The sequence below is a fragment of the Patella vulgata genome, chromosome 1 (assembly GCF_932274485.2).
Source record: "Patella vulgata chromosome 1, xgPatVulg1.2, whole genome shotgun sequence".
Lineage (NCBI taxonomy): Eukaryota > Metazoa > Mollusca > Gastropoda > Patellidae > Patella > Patella vulgata.
Genome location: NC_065879.2, coordinates 10,020,776 through 10,043,565, shown reverse-complemented (window position 1 = coordinate 10,043,565; position 22,790 = coordinate 10,020,776). Strand labels below are relative to the sequence as shown.

Genomic DNA, 22,790 nt, shown 5'->3' with positions numbered 1-22,790 from the left:
ATTTGGTGTCTGTGTCATGTCTGGTTACAGATCAGTGATTTCAGCCCGAAAGGACTGAATAACAAGAACAGAGATATCAGTCTAAAATATTATAGAAACTGATACAATTTAGCATTCTTCCATTCTACCTCATTAATTATTCAAGTTGAAAGTGACAGACGTTCTGGTTTGATCCAAGTCTGGTTTATAATCGGATTAATATATGTGTCACGTGATATCAAAATGGTGGATAACATGAAATGAAAAATTATACAATTTGTCATGATTTTTGTATTAATATGTTTAAATTGTCGTATCTTGTCACGCCATCTGCATGAGCTGCTAGGTACTACTCATCTGTAAGTCTAGATGTAGGTTTAGGCCTGGGTGAAATGTAAGAGCAATTTCAGTTCAGAATTTAACAAATAAACGGGCATCTTAAATGCTTCACACCCTTGTTCAAGTTGCTGTTCGCTGCATGAGCAATGGGTAGGACGTGCCCCACCATGAATAAATATCTCCATATATATCGACAATCATACCACAATATTTATATATATAACAAGACTTAAAGTAGCCAAGTCTCTAACTCAATATGAATATCATCCAAAGTCTTCGACATTGAAAAGACGAATTATTTGTCAATTTAAATCAACATTGATGTTGTGATCTTACCAGGAAAAGATGGGCTTCTGATATCCAATATTTAAGACAAAATAAACTTTGTACCATTGGCACTTGAATCGTGTACCATAATGCGTTTCAGCGCCATTTGTAACAAGGGACTTGAAGAACAAGGCAAGACATATTCCACAAGTCATGTCAAACGGTGACGGCATATTCTTATCTGGAGAGCATGCGCAATAAATACTATCAGTGTAAACTGGAATAACTAGACGCTATAGATTGCCATTTGATTGAGACTTCTGGCGTATTTCGCCAAACATAACTGATTAGAAATTGCAATAAAGAACGATTAAATGTAAATCAGTTTATATACATTCATATTCCATTATTGTGTCAATTTCAAAGGTCCCAAATATTAGCGATTTAGCTCCTTTAAATTTTCCTTAATAATCGAAATTAAATACACAAATTAGAATTCAATATTGGTCCATTTCAATCCATATCGTCGTTATGTTGCCGTGAAAATGTCTGCACAACTGCAAGTGAATTTGGATAAACAAGCCAGCTATATCCATGCATGATGTACAGTGATTAATAATTTGAGATCAAATATTTTAGTGATCTTTCAGGTATGAACCATAGATGTGTATATCAGAATGCTGAGAGAACAATATTTACGATTAGAAAATCAGTTGGCTTGTCTTGAAACAAAATATAGACAAGCTCTAGCAGCATGCGAAAAAGGAAAGAATGATTTTATTACCAGGCTTCTAAAGACAGTAGGAAATCTCTTTAACAATCTTCAATACAGGTAATCATGCATTATATATATACATGTATACAATCTGATTAAAACACAGATCCTATTTCGTTTCGTTTTTTATAGTTCAAAATTTCATTTTAATTGTCTTTACTACACTAGGATCTGGAAAAGTTATCATTGACGTGTTCTGGATGATGTGAGGGATTAGTCAATGAAACGGTCTGTTACGGCAAGCTTTGGGCATGTGGTGCACAGAACTGTTGGAAATCCACTAGAAACATCCATGCTGATTGGTTAATCAAATGTCTGACGTCATAGGGTCAAAAGCCGCTCGTATGACCTCTGACACGATCTATTGCTACAACCGACCAGATCTTAATGTAGTGTAGGCATCAAAAGTATAAAAAAACGAAACGAAATATTGATCTTTATTTCAATCAGATTGTATACATGTAATAACCCTTATATCTATATTTCTGACGAGAAATATGTTAACTGTCATTTCACATACTAGTGCTGGGTATTGCCACTGCAGTCACTATACGATACATATTGCGATTCAGGTGTTACGATACGATTTGTACCACGATTCATAACCAGGTCAGTGTTTACCAAGAAAACAACAGGATAAATGAATAATTGATATTTTTAGTCCTGCCGATGTCAAAGAAATAAAACTGTTTTATATTACGATATTGATGTGGATCAAAATGAGGACCAAAACAATTTATGAGTGTTTGTGTTCCTATGGATAATGTGGGACAGGTTACTTACTGCTTACTGAAGCGACATAAAAAAAAATCGCGATACATCGATTCGACATCTAGCAATTCAATACACGAATCATAAGAGGGTGAATCACGATACATCGATTCAGTGATATATTGTACCAGCACTATCATAAACATGTATACGTAGGGTGTAGGTATAGATCTTATATCGTGCCAGCATTATCATATATATACATGTATACGTAGGGTGTAGGTATAGATCTTATTAAATTGATATTGATATATCATCTATGAAATATTTTTTATCTTTATTCCTGTCTATGACCATTTGTTGCCATAAAAATATACAGTATTGTCATAATTTTATTTAATTTTAAAATTGTACTTATGTTAAGCGTCTGAGAGCAGCTCACTGAGTTGAAATGTCAGCGCTACATAAATTAATTATTATTATATTAATTGTACACTTTTTAGCTTAAAATATTGTGTTGTTCCACATAGAAACAACTTCTAACATGTGGGGTATATAATGTTAATACACACATTGATTCACTTTTAAGATTGTAAATAACTGAAATTCAAGAATCCTAATGAAAATTATATAAAAATTTTGATTCCAATTTGGGTATGCAAAATCTAAAATTTGATGTAGTTGTTACATGTAAATGTATAAAATGATATGTGAAAGAAAATAATACAAAATAACCATTAACGCTTTTTTTGTATTTTATTTTCCAGTGATTTAAGAGTATTACTGGAAGGTGGATACCATCTGAATTGTCACAAATTTATTTTTTTTGCCAGAAGTGATAAATGGGGTGTAGGCATAGATGATATTTGTGTAGAGGAACTTGATTTAAGTGGTAATAAGATACTTTGCTTACTCTACTTTCAAATTTCTATGTCAAACGCTTTGGTACAGCTCTTTTGTTCAGAAAATGAAATGAAATGGGGTTTAACATCTACTGTTCTGCTCCGACTGGGTTAATGTAGACAGGCGTAAGCCAAACCGTGTGCTATGAGGGACATTTTGTCTGGGCAGCGGCACTATCGCCTACTCTTATATCGAATTCCAACTGCCAAGGGATCTTTTTACGTGCACGGCAATGTATACACAGGTCATTGGTTTTTCGTCCCATCTGAACCACTAGACAGCTGTCCTTGTCAGACCCTGCATTCTGCACCACTGACAAGGGGAAACCATGCCGGAAAATTCTGATGAACTTTCTTGGCCAATGCAGGGGTCGAACACATGACCTCCAAACTCGCAAGCCATCGTCTAACCCACTTAGCCCAGTGGCTCCCCTTTAGTTCCGCATTATAATTATTGGACAGTGTTTTTTACATTTTGTTTCTTAGTTTTGCACGACCTGAATTGAAATGCATATTTTAATTAAAGATACATTATGGGAGATTAGATAAAGAGTTGTCAGTTCTGCTATAATAGTTAAAAAGTAGATAATTTCAGTTAAATTGCTCCACTCTGAACCAAGATTTTAGCTTTTGAATTTTAGGCTAGTCTCGATCATCATTACTAAAGTCGGTACGATATAAAACAAAGTCTCGATATCGACCTTTACGTTTAATTATCCTTCACAAAATGTATTCCAATCCGCTAAATGTCACAGGTTAGCGATGGCATCAAGAGTTCATTATGGTCTGGATAAGTTGATTAATGTCTAATTAATAAAGAGCTAAATCTGCCTATTGCAGGTCTTTCTTTAGGCCTGATATATTACATAAATTATTGATTAGACATTTATTAACTTATCCAGACCATAATCAACTCTCGATGTCATCGGATGTCTGCTATATAAGTAGATTTAAATACGTTTTGTGGTCAATGCTGTTACCATAAAAATGGATATTATTATCATAGCAATGGTAGTAATGACAATCAAGGCTAGGCTATAATTGTATCGACGATATCTAGGCGCAGAGTCAAGTAATTTGACTGAAATTTTCAGCATATTCTCTTTTCATTATCTATTATTTAACCATTATAGCAAGAACTGTCAGCTCTATCTAATCTTACCTAATGCTGGTTTAAACTGTGAAAAATTCTGAAATATCTGTGGCTTTAAGTGCCTAATATTCAATATTATTGATAATTGAGTTACAGTAAATGACATGAAATGAAATGGGGTTTAATGTCCTACTGTTTTGCTCCGAACCAGGCTAATGAAGACGGCCATATGCCATACAGTGTGCTATGAGGGAAATTTTGCCCGAACAGCGGCACTACGGCCTACTCTTATATTGAATTCCAACTGTCAAGGGATCTATTACGTGCACGCCAACAAGAAAGATTGTGTAATATTGTTTTTGACAGATATAAAGTACGAAGTGGCCTATGTTATGATTAGATGGGTTTATACAGATGAATTTGATACTGATGTTGATGACACCTTTATTATTGACCTGCTTGGAGCCTCTCAAAGATACAATCTTCAGTCCTTATCAAACAGGTACAACTACAAGTTCACCTTATGACTGCATAATCAAACGGTTGTAAAACTATTCAAAATTAATTTATTTTAATTGTAAACTAAATATCCTTCTACTGCTGTAAATCTGTTAAGTAGAGTGGTTCAGTGGTCTTACTCATGCTCATTAGATCATAAGGTCTGTCATTGAGTCATGTGGCATGATTTGGATCATAAGTTTGTACCCTGTCAGAGAATCGGGTCACCAATCCTGCTACTGCTAAATTGAACCATATGTTAGTTCCAAAATTACCTTGTATGTGTTGACTGGATGTTAAGCTCTCTCTCTCTCTCTCTCTCTCTCTGTCTCTGTGCCGTGCTGTTGACATATATTTGTATGTTTGTATTAGCAAATTCTTGTCTATATTAAAGCAACCATACTGCACAAAATTTGTGGACTTTTGACAATCTTATTTGAAATTTACAACAGATTCTGATAACATTTTTCAAATGATTCTATGTATACATGTATTTTGTTTCAATTTCAGATGTGAAAAGGTTTTAATGACATTTGTAGATGAAGCAAATTGTGAACAGTATCTTAGTCTAGCTCGAGAGAAAGAAATACGTGCTGTATTATTAGACAAATTTTGTGCCAAATTCATCAAAAATCATACAGATCATGTGAGTTCCTTTTATACACGGCTCAATTCTGTATCACTTGATTGCAATTCTGTCAATTCGTGTTGTTCTAAACTTACAATCTAGCACCCCCAATGTCACAAGATAAATTGGACTGAAGTTTTTGTAAGCCAGAATAAATTGTTGTTATAAATCCACCTGTAATCATACCTGATTGTTTGATTGTTTTAGAAATTAGGTGGTCTAGTGGTTTAACACCTGCGTGTCACATCATAAGGTCTGTCATTGAGTCAACCAGCGTGGTTTCGATTCCCTCATTTCCCTGGTTGTACGTGATAAGGAGTAGGGTCGCCTGTCCAACCTCGTGGGTTTTCTCCAGTTCGTCTGTTCTTCTCCCATTGCTAAAGACACCGTAGGCACAAACAAATTATTGAAATAAAAAAATTGAACCATATGTTAGTCCCCAAATTACCTAGTTTGTGTTGATTGGACGTTAAACCCCATTTCTCCCTTCCTCCTTTTATGCGCTTGTATTTCATGTAGGTGGAAATTGTAATTACTGCTTGTTGTGCTAGTCCTGCAGAGGAACACTTGAAATTCAGTGTCATACACCAAAGCCTTGTAAATTTGTATATAATTACTGGTACTATGGAAATCTTGACAATAGGCTACCCAATTCCTTGAATTGAAGCGTGAAAAATATTACATGACAGACTGATGATCTGTTGTCCAACAAGATGTTCATGTAGTCAAGTACAATGTAGGAATAGATATCTTCTTCACAATACTCTCTGAAAACACTTACATCTAAGTACCAGTATTTCTCTTTATAACGGCTTACGTTTCACATATTTTTATATATGCCCACATGAAAATGTGGTTGAATATTTCCGCCGCCCCAGTCTGTCCATCTGTGCATGCGTGCATCCGACATCCACAATTTCTTTTGAACACTCTACAGACTACATTTATCATCCAGTTGTTTTTAAATTGATATATGTTGTTTACATGTACATTAGTGAGATGAAGAAGCCTATTTTACAGCTAATTATTAGAGCCTTGTATTTCTATATTGATATCAAATTTGATATATATCATAAAATGAAATAAACAATATTCATTGAGTTTAATCCTATTCCACTTCATATCTTCAGAAGGGTGGGGGGGATGGCTAAAAAGAATTATTGAATTAAAATTGAACCATATGTTAGTCCCAAAATGACCTAGTTTGTGTCAGTGGAGGGGTTAAACCCATCTCTCTCTCTCTCTGTCTCTCTCTCTCTGATATTCATTATGGTAATCCCTAAATGACCTCTCGTATCTTCAGGATGTTGCTAATGAAACGAAGAAGGTACAAGTTGATTCAGTACATACAGCAACGGACAGCATGGAGAAAACTGAATTATCTGCATGTGAGAATGAAGATTTTGTTGAGGATGACACTATTACAGAAACATTATCAACTGATCATTCGGAATCAGTTATGCTTTATGTTATGGATGAACAACTAAATAACAAACTCAGCCCAAATCAACAAAACATTACAGTATCGGAAAACAATGATCTCAATGTCGTAGGTAAGTTATAAACCCTTGTACTGTATTAGTAAATGCAGGGGGACTGCATCACACATAATTTACACAAAAACAAATATACGAACAGGACAAGACATATTATGCAGAAATCACAAACAAACGCACAATTCAAATAAAGTGAATGGATCCAGGAGCTAGCCGTAAGCGTCCACTGCACTGTACAGTCTCTGGCATGTAGTGACACAGACTACTATGTAATAGTAAGAATGTAAAATGAAATGGGATTTATCATCTTACTTTTCTGCACCAACTGGGCTAATGGAGACGTGCATATGCCATACAGTGTACTATAAGTGAATTTTTGCCAGGACAGCAATTGAATTGCAACTACCAGAGGTTCTGTTATGTGCATGCCAATGTATGCACATGACCTTGTTTTTTGTCCTATCCAAATGACTGGATGCTCTTCCTTGCTAGGCCCTCTGTCCGGCATCACTCGCAAGGAGAAACCATACTGGAAAACCCCTGATCTGATTACTGAACCAGAACTTTTCTCTTGAAAAGTGTAGGAAATGAGTAGCTTGTATGTGATAACCTAGTGGATTTTTTCTGGGTCTTTAATGAAACTTGAATAGATGTAACAATGAAATGAACTGATAAACTGAATATCTTTATTTCAGAAGAGCAGGCCAGTGAAACAGATGATGTAACTGGTAGTATAAATGTTGATAAAATTGCTTCAACTTCTGTTATGGATAAATGTGAAGCTAATATTGATGATGAGGTAAATATTATTTTATTAACTTTTTAGATAGTATTCTTCATCATTTTAAAAGAGAAGAAAATGAAATGGGGTTTAATGTCCTACTATTCTGCTACTAACTGGGCTAATGAAGACGGGTATATGGCATACAGTGTTCTATGAGGGAAATTTTGCCCGGACAGCGGCACTACGGCCTAATCTTATATCGAGTTCCATTTGTCAAGGGATCTTCAACATGTGTGTCGATGTGTACACAGGTCCTCGGATTTTCATCCCATCCGAACGACTAGACAACTGTCCTTGTCAGGTCCTCCGTCCTGCATCACTGACAAGGCGGAACCACACCAGAAAATCTGGATAACTTTCTCGGCCAATGCAGGGATCGAACACCCGACCTCCAGGCTAGCGAGTCTCCGTCCTGCATTACTGACAAGGGGGAACCATGCTGGAAAATCTGGATGAACTTTCTTGGCCAATGCAGGGATTGAACACCCGACCTCCAGGCTAGCCAGTCAGTATCTTACCCACGTAGCCACGGTGCCCCCCCCCTCCCTGTGAGAAGAAAGATTATTCTCTTAGATGATAGATGATATACCTGAGATTAGACACCTTATTTGTTTAAAGGGCAATTCAACATCCACAGATTGGTTTTATAAGTTTGTTGTTTATTTTCTTGCTGTCCATGGTATCATTTAATCTTGTGTAAACAGCGTTACTTTCTCTGATGCATCTAAAAAATCATAACTATCGCTGAATTTTGGCTAATATTGTTCAATTTGTAATAATAATAATATCGTCATAATATGTATCATAAAATTTTACTGAGAAATAAAAGTTGCCTCTTTGTTTGTTGCTAGTTTATTTTAAATCTTCTTTAACCTTTTCTCAGGATATTAATATTATAACTTCCAACTATCCATTTCATTGATTGATTTAATCAATTTAAAGTGATGTAAATTTAGGCTGTATACAAAACAAATCTAGCTATAAATTGCATAGATCCACAAATTTTATGTGTATGTTCATATTTATATGTGGCTAGAAAATAATGGATGCCATATGTCACAATATTGTGTGGGACAGGAAAAGATCAAAATATTCAGCAGATATATTGTCAATTTACATGCAGACGAACTGAATATATGGAATGAAATGAAATGTGGTTTAACATCCTGATTCGACTGGGCTAATGAAGACTGACATACGCCATACAGGGAAATTTTGCTCGCACAGCGGCGCCATGGCCTACTCTTATATCGAATTCAAACTACCAAGGAATCTTTTACATGCACACCAATGTGTACACGGGATACCGTGTTTTTTTTGGTTCCATCTGAACGACTAGACAGCTGTCGTTGTCAGCACCACGTTGGAAAATCCTGCTGAACTTTCTCAGCCAACACTGGTAGTCAACCTGCGACCTTCAGAGTAGTGAGCCAGCATCTTACTCACTTAGCCACCGTGGCCCCCTGAATATACAACATAATATATATAGTTTTACTGTGGCCAGGACATAATTAAATGTTAACGCAACTCGCTTGCTGTGTTATCTGCATCAAAAATATTAAAAAGAACTCACTATGGAATTAATGTTAAAACCATCTGACCCCTACGCGCAAGCGAATTATTGAAATAAAATTGAACCATATGTTAGTCCCGAAATGATCTAGTTTGTGTCAAGTGGTTGTTAAACCCCATTTCTCTCTCTCTCTCTCTGATACTCATAATGACCTCTTTCTTAAATTGGGGGATCATGTGGCTAAGTGGGTAAGGCGCTGGCTCGCAAGCCTGGAGGTCGGGTGTTCGATCCCTGCATTGGCCGAGAAAGTTCATCTCGATTTTCCGGCGTGGTTTCCCCTTGTCAGTGATGCAGAACGGAGGGCCTGACAAGGACAGCTGCCTAGTCGTTCGGATGGGACGAAAAACCGAGGCCCCGTGTACACATTGGCGTGCACGTAAAAGATCCCTTGGCAGTTGGAATTCGATATAAGAGTAGGCCGTAGCGCCGCTGCCCGGGCAAAATTTCCCTCATAGCACACTGTATGGCGTATGCCCGTCTTCAATTAGCCCAGGTTAGGTGCAGAAGAGTAGGACGTTAAACCCCATTTCATTTCATTTCATGTCTTTCTTAATTATAGGTTTCTATTGACTATGAAGGAGGAAATGATGAAAATACGTTCGAAATCGACAACCGAGAAATAAAACAGAAAAAGATACATAAATGTGACATTTGTCAAAAAATACTGAAGCATGCTTACCTGCTTAACGAGCACAGGTGGCTACATACAGGTGAAAAACCCTTTAAATGTAAATACTGTAGCAAACGTTTCAGAAGTCAGGGAACTTTAACGGAACATATACGTATTCATACACGAGAAAAACGCTATAAATGTGATGTTTGTGATCTATCATTTATATCGAGCACGACAAGACGTGTGCATAAACGTTTACATGTCAACCCCAAACCTCACGTCTGCTCATATTGTTATAGAAGTTTCATGTCAGTTGATAAACTGGATAATCATGTCAAAACGCATACGAGCCTAGACAGCTTTAAATGCGATTCTTGTGAAGAAACATTTTCAACAAAAGCTAGTCTGGCTCGACATGTTGTGAAATTACACACGGAAAAACCTCATAGTTGTCACATTTGCGGCAAAAGCTATGCTCGAGTATGTAATTTGAATCTCCATATTGAATCTCACACTGGAATCAACCCTGCTCCGTATGATTTTGTGCCTAAAGCGATTCGCGTTTACGATGAACGCACGGACACAAGTCGATTAATGTATCAGTGTGATTATTGCGATCAGAAAAAATATAGCATGGTGGCTTTAAACGAGCATCTACGTATTCATAATGGAGTGAAACCTTTCAAATGTGACATTTGCGACAAATCGTTTACGTTTGTTCGGCAGCTTAAACCACACCTGAGAATGCATTCTGGTGAACGGCCATATCGATGTGAAGAATGTGATAAGTCGTTCACATCTTCTATGTATTTACAGAGACACAGGAAAACTCATTCAACAGATAAACAATATCAATGTGATCTTTGTGGGAAAGCTTTTTCTTTGATGATTTATTTGACTAAACATGTTAAAAAAGTTCATGTTTAAAGAAATAGGCCTTGACTGATGATTTATTTATCTAAAATAAAAGCTAGCTGATGATTTATTTATTTAGCTGAAAATTTTTTTTAGTTTATGATTTATTTATCTAAAATAAAGTTAGATGATAATTTATTTATCTACCAAAAAAAAAAAAAAAATGATGATTTATATATCTAAAAAAATGTTAACTGATGATTTATTTATCTAAAAAAATGTTAGCTGATGATTTTTTTATCTAAAAGAAAAATTAGCTGATGATTTATTTAACTTAAACATGCTTTATGCAAGAGCTAAATCTGCCTATTGCAGGTCTTTCTTTAGCCTTTAAATGTTATCTAAATTATTAATTAGACATTAATAATTAACATATCCAGACCATAATCAACTCTCGATGCCATTGTTAGCCTGCAATATTTAGTTGATTTGGATACATTTTGTGATGGATAATTTATCGTAAAGATTGATAATCGAGTTGCTTATGGTCTTAATAAGTTAATTAATGTCTAATTAATAGTTTAGATAAGATTTAAGGCCAAAATAAATTTAATGCATGATTAAGTATTCTTATTTCTAATTTCTTAGTTAGTTTTACTTGTACATATAATTGCCTAATCTGTTACTTAGATTGTACATCATTCTGAATTAACTTTCATTGTGTTCATTTCATATTGTATAAAATAAAAAAAAATAAAAAATACAGTCCCATTTGTACATGTATGAATAGGGAACGTTTCTATACCAAGATTAAACATATAACAGAGCACTCTTGGTAGCCGTGGTGGTATTGTTCTGTTCTACTCCAGTAACCTCTGGGTCCATCCACAGGGTTTTCGCGAATTCAAATTATCTGCCCTTGATTGTAGCTTGATTCTACGAACCAATCAAGAAATAGTTTACATACACCTGTACTAGTCTTAGCCTTGTTTTCGTTGACTACATTAATCCTAGTTGCAATAAAATGCGAGTTACTTCCCTTAGCCTACTCAATTGGTCGATAAAAATAGCAGAAGTATCAAGGGTGGATAAATTGACGGTGTCTCCCCTGTGGATGGAACCAGAGGTTAGTGGAGTAGAATGATAACTGAGTAAAAAGTATGGAAGTTAGGAATAGATTATTAAAATCTTCTTTCCAGCAGCAGAAAATGATTGGGAGAATAGTGCTTTAGCAAAAGATTCAATTTTATTTAATGGAAGGGGATGGTGGAACAATCTCATTAAAAATCCTCCGACTAACATCTTTACTTTGGTATTCTGTTACAGATTTATGTTGTGTGCACTAAAGAAGTAGTCACCTAAGGTGGGAGGGGTAGTGGTTTAATGCATTGGCTAGCCTGGAGGTTGAGTGTTCGATCCCAGCATTGGCCGAGTAAGTTCATCCAGATTTTCCATTGTGGTCCCCCCTTGTCAGTGATGCAGGACGGAGGGCCTGACAAGGACAGCTGTCTAGTCGTTCGGATGGAACGGAAAACCGATCCTGTGTACAGATTGGCATGCACTTGACAGATTGGCATGCCCTTGACAGTTGGAATTTGATGTAAGAGTAGGCCGTAGTGCACACTGTATGGCGTATGTTCGACTTCATTAGCCCAGTTTGGAGCAGAACAATAGGACGTTAAACCTGATTTCATTTCATTTCATATTCAATTCATTTTTTGCAGCGGTGAAGGGGGGCGGGGGGTTGTTTGCTCAAATATAGTTCTGAAAGCAACATCCAAGGTTGACATTTAATACAGGCCATAGATTCTTAGTTCGTTTTTCCTTGAAGGTGACGCAGTGGCTTAGTGAGTAAGGCGCTGGTTTGCTAACCACGAGGTCTCCGATTTGCTCCTCGTTTTGACCGGAAAAGTTCCACAGGCATTTCCGCCATGGGTTTCTTTGTCAGTGATGCAGGACATCTGATCTATTCAGTTGTAGAGGTTCGTGTACACATTGACGTTGGAATTCAAAATAAAAGTAGACTGTTGTGTCTCATTTTCTACACAGAGATCCATCTACTTCATTACTGTTTGTAATGCGTTTCTACTCCATTTCCCATCTGTCATACACAGAAAGACCAAATAAACTTTTTCAACTTTGTTTAAATGGAAGCAGAATAGCCACTTAACAAAATTGTCGAAGTATACTTAGTGGTTTTGGCTAAAATTGCCGATTTAGGACATAAAATGTCAGCCAGCTAGCATAGTGTCTGTTCTCAAGCGGAGCTAACTGTAGACAGACAGCCTAAGTTTAGTATGGTAGTGCGGCTGTCAGTACTATATTTCCCTCATAGCATACTGCATGACATATTATAGTATACCCGTTTCCATAAGTGCAGAAGGAGCCACAGTGACTAGGTGGTTAAGACGCTGGCTCGCTAGCCTGGAGGTCGGGTGTTCGATCCCTGCACTGGCCGAGAAAGTTCATCCAGATTTTCTGACGTGGTTTCCCCTTGTCAGTGGTGCAGAACGAAGGGCCTGACAAGGACAGCTGTCTAGTCCTTCGGATGAGACAAAAAAACGAGATCCTGTGTATATATTGGAATGCACGTAAAAGATCCCCTAGCAGTTGGAATTCGATATAAGAGTAGGTGATAGTGCCGCTGTCCGGGCAAAATTTCCCTCATAGCACACTGTATGGCGTATGCCCGTCTTCATTAGCCCAGTATAGGAGCAGAATAGTAGGACATTAAACCCCATTTCATTTCATAAGTGCAGAAAAGTAGGACCTTAAACCATATTTCATTTGTTTTCCTTGAAGCAAATGTTATGGCCAACAAAAACATATTATGCCTACTGATCATATATTTATGTATCGTTACAGGGTCGTGAAATAAAGAGACTAGAGTGTAATAGAAAAGTTTGCCAGAAAGGAAAATCGCAAAAGATAATTAGAGACACATTCTCCATGGAAAAAATTCACAAATGTTCATTTTGTCAAAAAGTTATGAAGCACAATTATCTTCTTAAAAGACATATGTTGCGCCATACAGGAGAACGGCCCTTTAAGTGCAGACATTGTAAGGATTCATTCCGAAGTAAAGGAACACTTAAAGCACACACGCGAATTCATACTGGAGAAACGCCGTACATGTGTGATGTTTGTGGTCATTCCTTTAAAACTAGTAGTTTGCGATCTAAACATATTCGTCTTCACACCAATGCCAAATCACATGGCTGTGTTATTTGTTTTAAAAGCTACGACTCTCCTACTCAATTGCAGCAACATTTAAGAATTCATTCAAAAGAGAAGCCATTTAAATGTGATGGATGCAAGGCGTCATTTTTGCAGAAACACAGCCTACGGAAACATGTTGAAAAGATACACAGAACTCTTCTGCAGCCCAAACCTTACACATGTGATTTTTGCGCTAAAACTTTTATTCTTCAATCCAGTCTAAGTGGTCACATGAAAATTCACGTTGGTGGAATATCTAAACCGAAAAACAAAAGTAAACGATTACGGGACCTGTCGAAAGTGCATCAATGCAAAATTTGTGGTCAAAAGAGGAAATCTAATTTTGATTTGCAAAAACATGTGCGAATTCACACGGGTGAAAAACCTTTCCAGTGTGAAATTTGTGGTCAGTCATTCAATTCTAAAGATAAACTGGAAGTTCACATCCGTAAACACACCGGTGATCGTCCCTACCCCTGTCATCATTGTGGTAAATCTTTCACGTCTCGTACTTGTCAACAGAAACATGTTCAACTTCATTCTGCTGATAATTATCAATGTGAGGTGTGTGGTAAAGCCTTTAAAACAACGTATTATTTACGAAAACACATCAAAAGTATACATGTTTCTAAAAGTTAATCTACTTTATGAAAACAAGTCATAACATATCAATATCATCAGTATACATGTTTCTAAAAGTTAACCAATTTTATAAAATCTAGTCATATCATATAAGTATACATGTTTCTAAAAGTTAATTTACTTTATGAAAGCTAGTCATAACATAATTATATCAACTATACATATTTCTAAACGTTAATCTATTTTATGAAAGCTAGCCATAACATATCATAAGTATACATGTTTCTAAAAGTTAATCTACTTTATGAAAGTTAGTCATAACATATCAAAAGTATAGATTTTTCTAAAAGTTAATCTACTTTATGAAATTAGTCATAAACATATCATATACATGTTTCTAAAAGTTAATCTACTTTATGAAAGCTAGTATACGGTATACATGTTTCTAAAAGTTAATCTGTTTTATGAAAGCTAGTCATAAACATATCATATACATGTTTCTAAAAGTTAATCTATTTTATGAAAGCTAGTCATATCATATCACAAGTATACATTTTTCTAAAAGTTAACCTACTTTATAACATAACTTAAAAGCTAATCAAACACAACAAAAGTGTATAGGTTTCTGAAATTTAATACACTATATGAAATAAAACATGAAAAGTATATAAATGTTTCTAAATTTTATTCTTCTTTATAACATAGTGGGGGTGGGGTGGATTGCCAAATTGTAAGCACGTGCGCGCTGTTCATATGATCTGTCATTGAGTCCACTGGCATGGTTTCGATTCCCCGGTTGTACGTGACAAGCAGTAGGGTCGCCTGTCCAACCTTGTGGATTTTCTCCGGGTCTTCCGGTTTCCTCCCACTACCAATGTAGCAATATTGCTAGAATTTTTGTTCTTGAAATTAATAATGACATTATATTGTATTAATTAATATATTTGGCAAATTATTAGATTAACATATATGTACTTAAATCAAGTTAGTGAATGAATGACATATTGTTATATAAAAAAGATTTATAATTTGGTAAACATTAGCTGGTTCTGTGAGAATAAGAATATCATGTATTAACACATGACTGGAAATTTACTAACTGCGTAATTTGGCTCAAGTAACGAATCATATCAGTAATTGCACAGGTTCAGGGTCATGAATAGCCTAGTCTGTGCGTGATGTCCATAGGTCCTATAAAAGAAATCATGGCAAACTTTTAAGGCAAATTTTCATTAGATTCCAGAGAGATTACCATCTGAGTTCCTAGACCATATGTTGTAGCAGTTTCAATCTAGTGACCGTGAGGACACTTGGTGTATAGTTTCATTACATCAATACCTTGACTAAGTTCGATAATGAGCACTTTCTGCTCAGGCTAAGCAGAGCGATAAGCAATTTGATTGGCCAAGACTTTGGAACACAATAACTCTCCTTCTAATTGAGGTAGAATGTTCAAACTTGGTGTAGGTATTTATTAGGTCAATGCTTCGATGAAGTTCGAAGATGGGCATTTTCTGCTTAGGGTAAGCAGGTATAAGCAATTTGATTGGTTGATGCTTTGGGGCATGATAACTTTAGTTCTTATTTAGTGAGAGTGAGGATACTTGTTGTATGGTTTTATCACATCAATACCTTGACTAAGTTCGATAATGTGCACTTTCTGCTCAGGGTAAGCAGAGCTATAAGCAATTTGATTGGCCGAGACTTTGGAACACAGTAACTCTCCTTCTAATTGAGGTAGAATGTTCAAACTTGGTGTAGGTGTTCATTAGGTGAATGCCTTGATATAGTTCGATGATAAACATTGTCTGCTTACGGTAAGCAGAGATGAGCAATCTGATTGGCTGATGATTTGGGGTACGATAACTTTTGTTATAATTAAGTGAGAGTGATGAAACTCCCGAGTATAGATCCATTATATCATTATTTTGACTAAGTTCGAAGATAAGAATTTTCTGCTTGGGCTAGAAGAGATAAGCAATTTGATTGGTCAAGACTCAAGACTTTGGAACAATACAACTCTGATTTTAATTGAGGTAAAATGTAGATGTTCATTAGGTGAATGTTCGTGTATAGTTGATAATCCGTTTGATTGCTTGATACTTTTGAAAAAAATAAATGTGCAATAAATTAAAATGTGTCATCTTTTTATTTTGTGATTTCCGTGGGGGACACCAGCCTCGCTGTTGGCTTGTTCTATTATGCATTGTACCACATGTAAGCAGCTATGATATATAAAATGTAAAAACGAACTGCTGCATTGTTATTCTTGGTAAGACAAATGTCTTAACTGAGAAAACAATAAGAAGCACACAACGTGAAGGGGAAGCAAAGACAACAAGTGAAAATACTAGATGATAACAAGACTACTAAGATATGTAGTAAGAAAAGATGCATGGGTCATATGTAGGATGTGGCGACCGGATTTGGTGGCCCGATCTCCACATCTGACCGAAAGGCCCATGGTGCTGCACCAAAGACCCCTACGTGCAAGCGAATTATTGAAATAAAATTGAACCATGTGTTAGTCCCGAAATGACCTAGTTTGTGTTGAGTGAATGTTGCCCCCCCCCTCTCTCTCTTATAACTTATAAGGTGGCTGGTCATAATAAATCAAAAGTGTATAGATCTCTAACATTTTTAAAATAAATTTCATAATATAACGTTATAAAACATGAAAAGTAATAAAAGTTTCTAAATATACTATATACTATACGTAAATAACATAAGTTATGTTATAACATATCAAAAGTGTACAGGTTTCTAAAAATTAATATACTGTATTAACTATTAACATATGGTTTATATAACACAGGCCTTTATAAATATACGATATAACATAACTTGTTTAACCACATCAATATATTTATAATCTACTTTATAAAATTACATGTTAGTTAAAATAACACGATGGTTTTGATTTTAGTCAAAATGAAATGAAATGAAATGGGGCTTAACGTCCTACTGTTCTGCTCCTACACTGGGCTAATGAATACGGGCATACGCCATACAGTGTGCTATGAGGGAAATTTTGCCCGGGCAGCGGCACTATCACCTACTCTTATATCGAATTCCAACTGCCAGGGGATCTTTTACGTGCATTCCAATATATACACGGGACCTCGGTTTTTCGTCTCATCCGAAGGACTAGACAACTTTCCTTGTCAGGCCCTCCGTTCTGCACCACTGTCAAAAACAAAGTTGTCAATAGATAAGAGCCAGAGATATAATCGATTTTTTAAGCTAAAAATTAAACTAAAATTAGTACAATATTGCAATTTTAAAGCCAAGTCAAGCATTCTTTGAAATTAAATCTATCTATATAGCTAACTCATTTTTATACGCCCACATTTTAATGTGAGAAACTTCCAATCAATAGAAACAGGTAACACAAACCAATTCTATTAATTATTGTATATCACATTTTAATTAGGTTGTGTTGATGTCACCAATGTCTTTCACATTTCTTGTTAGTAAAATAAGATACGATTTTACTGTACCAAACCACCCATTGACGACAGCATACAATACAAACATAATTAACGAAAATTATCAGTATAGATATTTACATAGAAATATGATATGCACACTTGACAACCTATGTTTGTTGTAGATTTGAATTCATAAAGATGACACACCCAACTTTTAGTCACGATTTCTGTTGTCTTAGGCCTACGCTCGAGATTGACTTACTGCTTGACTATGTTAACTCTAACCAGGTCTTTCTTTAGGCCTCAAATGTTATCTAAATTATTAATTAGACATGAATTGACTTACACAAACCATAATCAACTCTCGATGGCATTGCTAGTCTGCGATATTTAGTGGATTTGAATCTGATCTGCTGCTCAGCGCGCATTGATGATTAAATCCAAAAATGGATAATCGAGGCTATGTTTTTTTTTCGTTCCGACTTTACTAATGATGATCGAGGATAAGCCTAAAATTCAATCGCTTATATCTCAGCGCAGGGTGGGGTAATTTGACTAAAATTTTCAGCATATTCCCTGTATATTATATAGTTTTTAACTATTATTGTGAGAACAAGCAGCTCTTTATCTAATCTCCCATAATGCCCCTTTAATAAACGCATTTGTCATATGCCATCTTCATGTCTATTATTTTACTAGTAATGGAATGTGTTTGTTGACCAAATTAGGTAATCCCTGCTGGAATGCAAGGTATGGGGCATATCCATTCCATATTTGACCAATTCTTTACGTCATTGGGCATGCGTGACCAATCACATAATTGATTTCATAAAACGAGGCATAGAAAACGCCAGATCTATGCGGCGTCATTCTTGGGAGAGAGACGTAGAGGTTTCTATTAGCAAACTCGCTCTGCAAGTTGATTGGGAATCTATGCTTGTATTCTATGTATCCAGTCCTTGACATAAAAATGTAGAAACAAACTCTGGCATTATTATTCATGTAACCATAAACAGAGTAAGTTGAAAATTCACAACGTGACGTGAAGTGTCAAGAGTGACATTGAAAGACACGCCCTAGCCAGTAGAGAATTGCAAATATAATAAGAAAAGAATTACAGAAGCACAAACCTAATAAAATTTGTAGCATTGAAATAAGCATTTATGTTACAAATAATGAAGAGCGGAACGCTGAAATCTTAATCTAACCACAAACAGTTTTATAACATTATATAGTCATCTAGAGAATATTGTGCGGTCTGCATCCTTTTAGTAAGATGAGTTATTTCCCCTTTCCTTTCACACGAAAAGTCCTCCATCTTGAATTTGAAAACCACGCCGCACAATACTGGATCTTCAATGAGTTACTTTCTATTTTTCACTCGGCAACCGGCTGCAGATTTCACTCGGCCAACTTCGGTTACTCCTCTACACCAAACCATGTTTCCAAACAGAATTATCTTTCCGTGACCCGCAAATTATATTTTTAACTGGTTTGCTTTTGGCGCAATATTCTGATGTTTAGGCTAACACTGTTTTTAACGGCGTCAGCTTCTTATATTTATTGGGCTACAAACACTAAACAGTTGTCTTTTATTTTCTGAGGAGATTTTCTGACCTGGGTAATGTAAATGAAGTTTGTTACTTTATAGTAGGCTAGTATTTGACTAAAACTGCATAAATCAAATCTTAATCATAGATGTACCGATTGTAAATAATTTTTTTTGCTGACGAAGTCTTTTCTAACTTTTGGGGTAAGACTACTAAGTAGCCTACATTGAAATTAGTGCTAGTACAGTAGAAGTGGTCTTGGCGTCGGGTAATCGATATGAAAGCAAGTCTACATTATAATTAGGCCTAGATATCTACCTAGTCCGACTTCATTTCAAGCATTTTATTTATACCCCTTAAGTTGTAGTAGTGACAGTTTAACTACAAGTAAGTGCAACCAACAGGGGGTCACAGTATCGTGACTCGTGGACTTGTCAGGAGTATAACTTGAGCCTGAGAATGATCAATGAGATACACACAAATGGATAAGTCTGATAATCAGTTAATAAATCAGATGTAACTTGTAAATAAAGGCACTGTATGACAGTGTATGTAGGCCTACATATGATATATATTCTAAATACTAATAAATAGGCCTAGTAGTATTGTTTTATTAATATTACCTATTTATTAATTAATAGGGTTTCAGGTCAAACTCAAAGTTTCAAATGATCAAAACGCTCTATATACCAGTCAATGCGTGGGATGGCACCAAAATAAGTGCTTTTCTGTCATATTTGAGTGACGTCATGAGTCATAAGCGGTATTTTCCCTTCAGAATCGCTATACTGGCTAGGCTCTATATAGTACCAATTTTAAAACTGAATGAAATCCGCACGTTATTGTCAGCTAAGATTTATTAAAATCATAATTATATATTATAGATCTAATTTCAAATATTATACTTAACTAATAGAATCAATTAAGCTTTTACTATCTAATATGGTCGAAGCTCAGGTCCTAAAAACGCCTTTAATTTATGGTTTCTGTTATTCTTAAATAGATATTGTTAGGGACCTCATGCTGGAGGTTCGGTCGCATGATCATTTAATGTTCGAATTCTATACAAAATTGTAAAGTCTGAAGTTAGTATCAATGTAATTTGCTTATCTGGTCAACAAAGGTCCATTTACATTGATTTTGATGGAAAATTAGATCTGAATTACATATTACATACTTAAAGTTTATATTTCTTGATTATAAAGGTAGAATTTGAAATTATTTTTTCAGTGTTTTAAATGGGTTGGTTTTTTTTTTTGATGGCTTTGACCATTAAATTGAAAAAAATCAATGAAATGGACCTTTGTTGTGGTGTGGATAGGCTTGGGTGTAGGGGTGCCGGGAGCCCAAGTAGTGTCGTTAAAAAAGTATTAACATTAGTGTTACTTTACTCTTATTTTATGAAAGTTTTTTTCGCAAGTTGATTTCCTTTATTTTTTTAATGTAGAATGGTAATGAACTGCTTTTTTCCTTTTCTTTGCTTTATTTGTTCCGTTTGAATTTGATTTATCTGTTTAGTTTTTGATTGTTTAATTATTGTTTTTGTTAATTAAGTTGATTCTTTTAAACTTTGTTTTTATTTTTATACGTCCGTCGTCCACAATTTCTTGTGAACGCTCTAGAGACTAAAGTTAATATCTGATATTTACTGCCAGAGTTATAGCCCTTGATCACTTTGATAAATCTTGTGAACGCTCTAGAGGCTAAAGTTAATATCCAATGGACTCCAAATTGTTACACAGTGTGTAAGGTCATGAGACGAAGAAGCCTAATGATTTTCAGCGATATCCGATAATTACTACCAGAGTTATGGCCCTTGATCACTTTGAAAAATCTTGTGAACACTCTAGAGGCTAAATTTAAAATCCAATTGACTTTAAATTTATACACAGTGTTTAAGGTCATGAGACAAGACGCCTATTGATTTTCAGCGAGATCTGATGATTACTGCAAGAGTTATGGCATTGATATGTGAGAGACATCAGTTTAAAGTCGATTCTGGTTATTATAATCTAATGTATGAACTTTGTGTTGATTTTACCAGCCTGTAATTGTGGTATCATAATTAATTGTGATTTTAACATTTTTTTTAGTTAACTATATTAAATGAATTCCAAATGTACGTGTTGGCGAGGGGGTACATTAATAATTATATGTTTTTGTAGTACATGTTCCTTGTTTTATAATAAAACTACGCCCTTTCATTTTTCAGAAGAAAAGTATAGAAAATATTTCCAATTATCTATCTTGAGGTAAATCAGTTTATTATTTTCATTAACAGTTCTTATTTTTGTAAATTTTTATGTAAATCAACTACTTGTCATTGGAGTGCATCTCAAAATTCACTTTCCTTATCTACATAAAGTTTATGTAATAAGTTATAGTGTGTAAATTTGAAGTAAGTTCATATGTTTTTTTATTAATTATTTACAGATCACAGAGATTGAATGCTGCAGGTCTTGTGTTTAGTGTATAGACTAATTGGTGGATGTTATTAACATTAACCTTTTAGCAAAGGTTAGCTTGATGATGTTACTGACTTTGCAGTGTAGTGGAAGATGTTAACCTAACTTTGGTAGACAACAAGCCTAACCCTGAAGTCAACGATGTACAATATGTCAGTGTCACTGTTCCACTACCAAACGTAACGCGAATATAAACAATACTTACGGGTACATGTATTTACTTTGATTGAAATGAGGTCAACTTAAAAATTTGTGTAGATGTGTTATTTGTTGTAACAGTTATATCCATAAAAGTTATATCCATAAAATGTAAATTGTATTTTCTCTATATTAGTATAACAGATTAAACGAAATAAGATTATTTCACTCATGACTCGTAGTCACCCACCATCGTAGAAGTGTCAACATATCGAGAACACGCATTCATGAACCATGATTAGTTGGGACAAATTAATAATGAGGAATACTGTTTTCAAAGGCCTTAAGACAGGAAAGTGGTTATTGGTCACAACATTCATGTGTCACTGCAGGGGAGGGGGTGGAGTCAAATGATAATGCATTCGTGTTGGATAATAAGGTCTGTCATTTAGTGAAGAGGCTTAGCTTCGTTTCCAAGAGTAGGGTCGACTGCATTCCCACTGTTAAGATTTCGAGAAACAGGGCCCAGATTCTCACATCAGATACTTGAACCACAGAAAAGGTTACCTTTCAGAAAATTGGCTCTGTAGCCTAAAACTGAATCACCTATATCTCGGTTCAGAGCAAAGCAATCTGACTGAAATTTCAGCATTTTCTGTTTCTATTATTTATTGTTGAACTATTATAGCGAGAACTGTCAGCTCTTATCTAATCTTACCCAATGGCGCCAATGCCCCTTTAAAATGCCCCTTATAAATCTAGTTTAAAATCCAAATATTTGTCTAAACTTTAGACAGACCTTATGATCTACTAGTATTCTCCAGTTGGTCAATTTCACTGCAAGTCAGTCAAAACGGCCAAACATGACTGGCGAAAATAAGACAAATAAGGT

General features: G+C 35.4%; 2 protein-coding genes across 8 annotated transcripts in view; both read left to right on the top strand.

The window, feature by feature from the left end:
* Nucleotides 1-217: 217 nt before the first annotated feature.
* On the top strand, nucleotides 218-14,517 carry LOC126814725 (zinc finger protein 502). 5 transcript variants are annotated; one of them, XM_050540084.2, is made up of 8 exons: nucleotides 218-350; nucleotides 1,236-1,417; nucleotides 2,839-2,963; nucleotides 4,433-4,568; nucleotides 5,075-5,210; nucleotides 6,496-6,745; nucleotides 7,384-7,487; nucleotides 13,379-14,517. In XM_050540084.2, exons 2-8 carry the CDS (start codon nucleotides 1,263-1,265, stop codon nucleotides 14,369-14,371), a joined length of 1,899 nt encoding a protein of 632 aa, XP_050396041.1. In that variant the 5' UTR covers nucleotides 218-350; nucleotides 1,236-1,262; the 3' UTR covers nucleotides 14,372-14,517. The 5 variants fall into 5 exon arrangements, with proteins under 5 accessions (XP_050396041.1, XP_050396060.1, XP_055958056.1 ...); XM_050540103.2 differs by having other exon boundaries at nucleotides 1,225-1,417; XM_056102081.1 differs by having other exon boundaries at nucleotides 218-373; nucleotides 1,225-1,417.
* A 4,520-nt stretch (nucleotides 14,518-19,037) lies between these two features.
* The window catches only part of LOC126822138 (glutamic acid-rich protein), a 30,058-nt gene continuing 26,305 nt past the window's right edge, over nucleotides 19,038-22,790 (top strand). For all 3 annotated transcript variants that reach the window (XM_056098270.1, XM_056098269.1, XM_056098268.1), the window contains exon 1: nucleotides 19,038-19,084. The gene's annotated coding sequence lies outside the window, so the exon portion shown is untranslated. The remainder of the gene's footprint in view (nucleotides 19,085-22,790) is intronic.

Bases quoted from the DNA above. Each gene is read 5' to 3' on its own strand.
- LOC126814725 (XM_050540084.2), top strand. From the start codon at position 1,263: ATGCTGAGAGAACAATATTTACGATTAGAAAATCAGTTGGCTTGTCTT. The intron at 2,964-4,432 runs GTAATAAGATAC...TGTTTTTGACAG, and splicing joins AGAGGAACTTGATTTAAGTG to ATATAAAGTACGAAGTGGCC. The intron at 6,746-7,383 runs GTAAGTTATAAA...TCTTTATTTCAG, and splicing joins CAATGATCTCAATGTCGTAG to AAGAGCAGGCCAGTGAAACA.